A 2,574-nucleotide genomic window follows, 5' to 3' on the forward strand; every position below is an offset into this window, starting at 1 on the left:
TCTGTTGGGGTACCCAGAAGTATACACTTGTAATAATAGCACAGAATTCAAACGTGAAGAAATATCCTGAAATTTAACTTTTTCTCACACAAAGAGCCAGCGAGTTCCTCCAAGACCGTTTATTCCAGGACGTGTCGGGGGGGAAAAGAAATCTTTAAGAAAGCGAGGAGGGACAGGGCCCTACCCCACACCACACAACCCCGCGGCGAGGAACAAACACCAAGCACAAACACGCGGTGGCACAGGCACTCTCAGACGTAGCTACTCACCTTTCACAGCACTCGCTTCTTTCAGGTTGTGAGACAGAAAGTCTATGCTGGCATAGGTGCTCATCTCCACGCCGTTGACGCCGCCGTTCAGGACGTGCCTGGCTCTCGACCTGGCTTTGTCACAGTTTGCCAGGGTCCCGTCCACCACGTCGATGGCGATGTAGTTGAGGCCGTTCTGGAAGCCAGCCGAGGTCTCCCGGCACATGGGGCTGCTACCCTGCTCCTCCTCCAGGCCTTCGCTTTTCCTGAGGGACACGTTCTCCACCGAGGCCGAGTTGTGCCGTTTGGGGTTGTGTGCGAAGGAGGGGGACACGGGGGTCACAGTGGTGGTGGAGGAGAAGGTTTCCGAGCTGTGCCTCCTGCGCCCCTGGGGATCCGCCCGGATGACCTTGGCCCCCCGGTTGGGGTCCGGGGGAGGGCTGGAGAGGATGAAAGCCTCCACCCCGGAGAGGGTGAGCCTCTTCACCCCAGCCGTGGGGCTGTCGACCCGGGCACTTTCTGGCTTCTGAACGATGGGTTGGGGTGGGGTGGTGGCCATGCCAAAGGTCATCTCGGTGTAATCCCCGCCATCGGACGGGCTGGACGAACAGGCCACCCCCACAGCCGCCTTCAGGTAGCGCCCCTCGGGCTGGCTGGTGCTGGAGGAAGAGCCCGGCGAGAGCGCTTCCAGGGAGCCCACCGAGACCGTGCCCGACTGGGAGGGCGACTGCGACCCGAAGTCGATGTTCATGTAGTCAGAGAGTGGGGAGCGCCTCTGCCCCGTGCCTGAGCCCAGGGAGGAGGCCGGGCTGTCGGCGGGCAGCGAGGGGGGCGAATAGACGGCGGCATCCCCGAAGTCGATGTTGATGTACTCGCCGGGGCTCTTGGGCTCGGGCGGCAGAGGGTGCTCGTTCATGCTGGGCAGCATCGTCCGCAAGGTCTCCAGGGAGAGGCGGCTGGGCCGGGCCGCCCGCTGGCACCGCTGGCTCAGGAAGCTCTCGGTCCGGCTGTGCCGCAGGGGCGAAGGCACCGTGTGGCTGCAGGGGGCGAAGGTGCCGGCGGGCGACCGGCCCGCTCCGCACACCGCCTCCTCCGGGATCGTCCTCCCCGGGGAGTTCATGAAGACGTACTGGTCGCTGTCCTTCGCCGGGCCCTGGCTCTTGTAGGAGCGGGGTAAGGAGCTGTACGAATAGCAGCCGGGCTTGGGGGGCTCGCCGGGCCCGTGCCCTGAAGGGGCGAAGAAGAAGTCCGGGGGGGTGAGGGAGGGAGCCTGGGGCCCGTGCTGGGGGTCCCGAGGGGACATGTTGATGTAGTCGCCGCAGCTCAGCCTCCCGTCCGAGCTCTCCACGGAGAGCCTGGAGCCGCACCACATCCGCATGTACCCGCTGTCGTCGGGGGAGCTCTCCCCGGGCGAGCTGGTCTTGTAGCCGCTCCTGTTCCCCGGGGACCCGCCACCCAGCCCCGCCCGGGGCTGCAGGATCTGCTTGGGGGCGGACACGCTGGTGGGGCTCATGGGCATGTAGTCATCGCCGCCCCGGCTTCCCTGGCCCAAGGCGGCGGCCACGCCGGGGGTCATGGGCATGTAGCCGTCGTCATCTCCCCCCCCTCCTCCTCCTCCTCCACCCGCTGCCGGCGGCCCCAGGTTGGTGCTGCTGCTGCCGGAGCTGCGGTGGGAGCCGATCTCGATGTCCCCGTAGTCCTCGGGGTAGGGGGTGTAGGTCACTTTGGGGGAAGCCCCGGCTTGGCAGGAGGGGAAGAGGCGGCCGGCGCTGCCGGCGAAGGTGGCGCGCATCAGCGTGTACTCGTCGAGGGAGGCGGAGGAGACCTGCGGCGGGGGGGGCCGCTGCCGGCACGGGGTGGTCAGGGAGTAGGTCCGCTTCCGATGGCCCCGGTCGGCCGCGGCGTCGGTGCAGGGCCGGTAGCAGAGGCGGCCGCTCGGGGGCCGCTCCATCGCCATGTAGCCGTAGAGGTCGGTGCCGCCCCCGGGGTCCCGCACCGGGGGGGTCTCGGCCACCGACTCGGGGGTGTTGCTGCGGTTGCTGGCGGTGGAGGAGGAGGAGAAGGGCCGCAGGTCGCCGCCCGGGCTGGAGCCGTACTCGTCGAAGGACATGAAGCCGGCGTCGCTGGGGGAGCCGGAGACGGAGGCGCTGCCGCTGGACGGGCGCTGCGGGTGATGCGGGGGGGCCGCCTCGGAGCCCAGGCCGCTGCTGGAGGAGAGGCTGACGGGGCTGGTGGCGGAGGGGGGCGAGTGGGAGGCGGGCATGGACATGGAGCGGCTGCTCTGCAGGCCGCCGCCGGCCAGCACCGGCAGCAGCTTCCCCGCCTG

General features: G+C 68.1%; 1 protein-coding gene across 1 annotated transcript in view; it reads right to left on the reverse strand.

Moving 5' to 3' along the window:
- Nucleotides 1-261: 261 nt before the first annotated feature.
- Nucleotides 262-2,574, reverse strand: part of IRS2 (insulin receptor substrate 2) — a 3,519-nt gene continuing 1,206 nt past the window's right edge. The window contains exon 2 of the mRNA XM_010575788.1: nucleotides 262-2,571. Coding sequence (XP_010574090.1) covers nucleotides 262-2,571 — 2,310 coding nt within the window. The remainder of the gene's footprint in view (nucleotides 2,572-2,574) is intronic.

The sequence above is a fragment of the Haliaeetus leucocephalus genome, unplaced genomic scaffold (assembly GCF_000737465.1).
Source record: "Haliaeetus leucocephalus isolate CR32 unplaced genomic scaffold, Haliaeetus_leucocephalus-4.0 Scaffold495, whole genome shotgun sequence".
NCBI classification, from domain to species: domain Eukaryota; kingdom Metazoa; phylum Chordata; class Aves; order Accipitriformes; family Accipitridae; genus Haliaeetus; species Haliaeetus leucocephalus.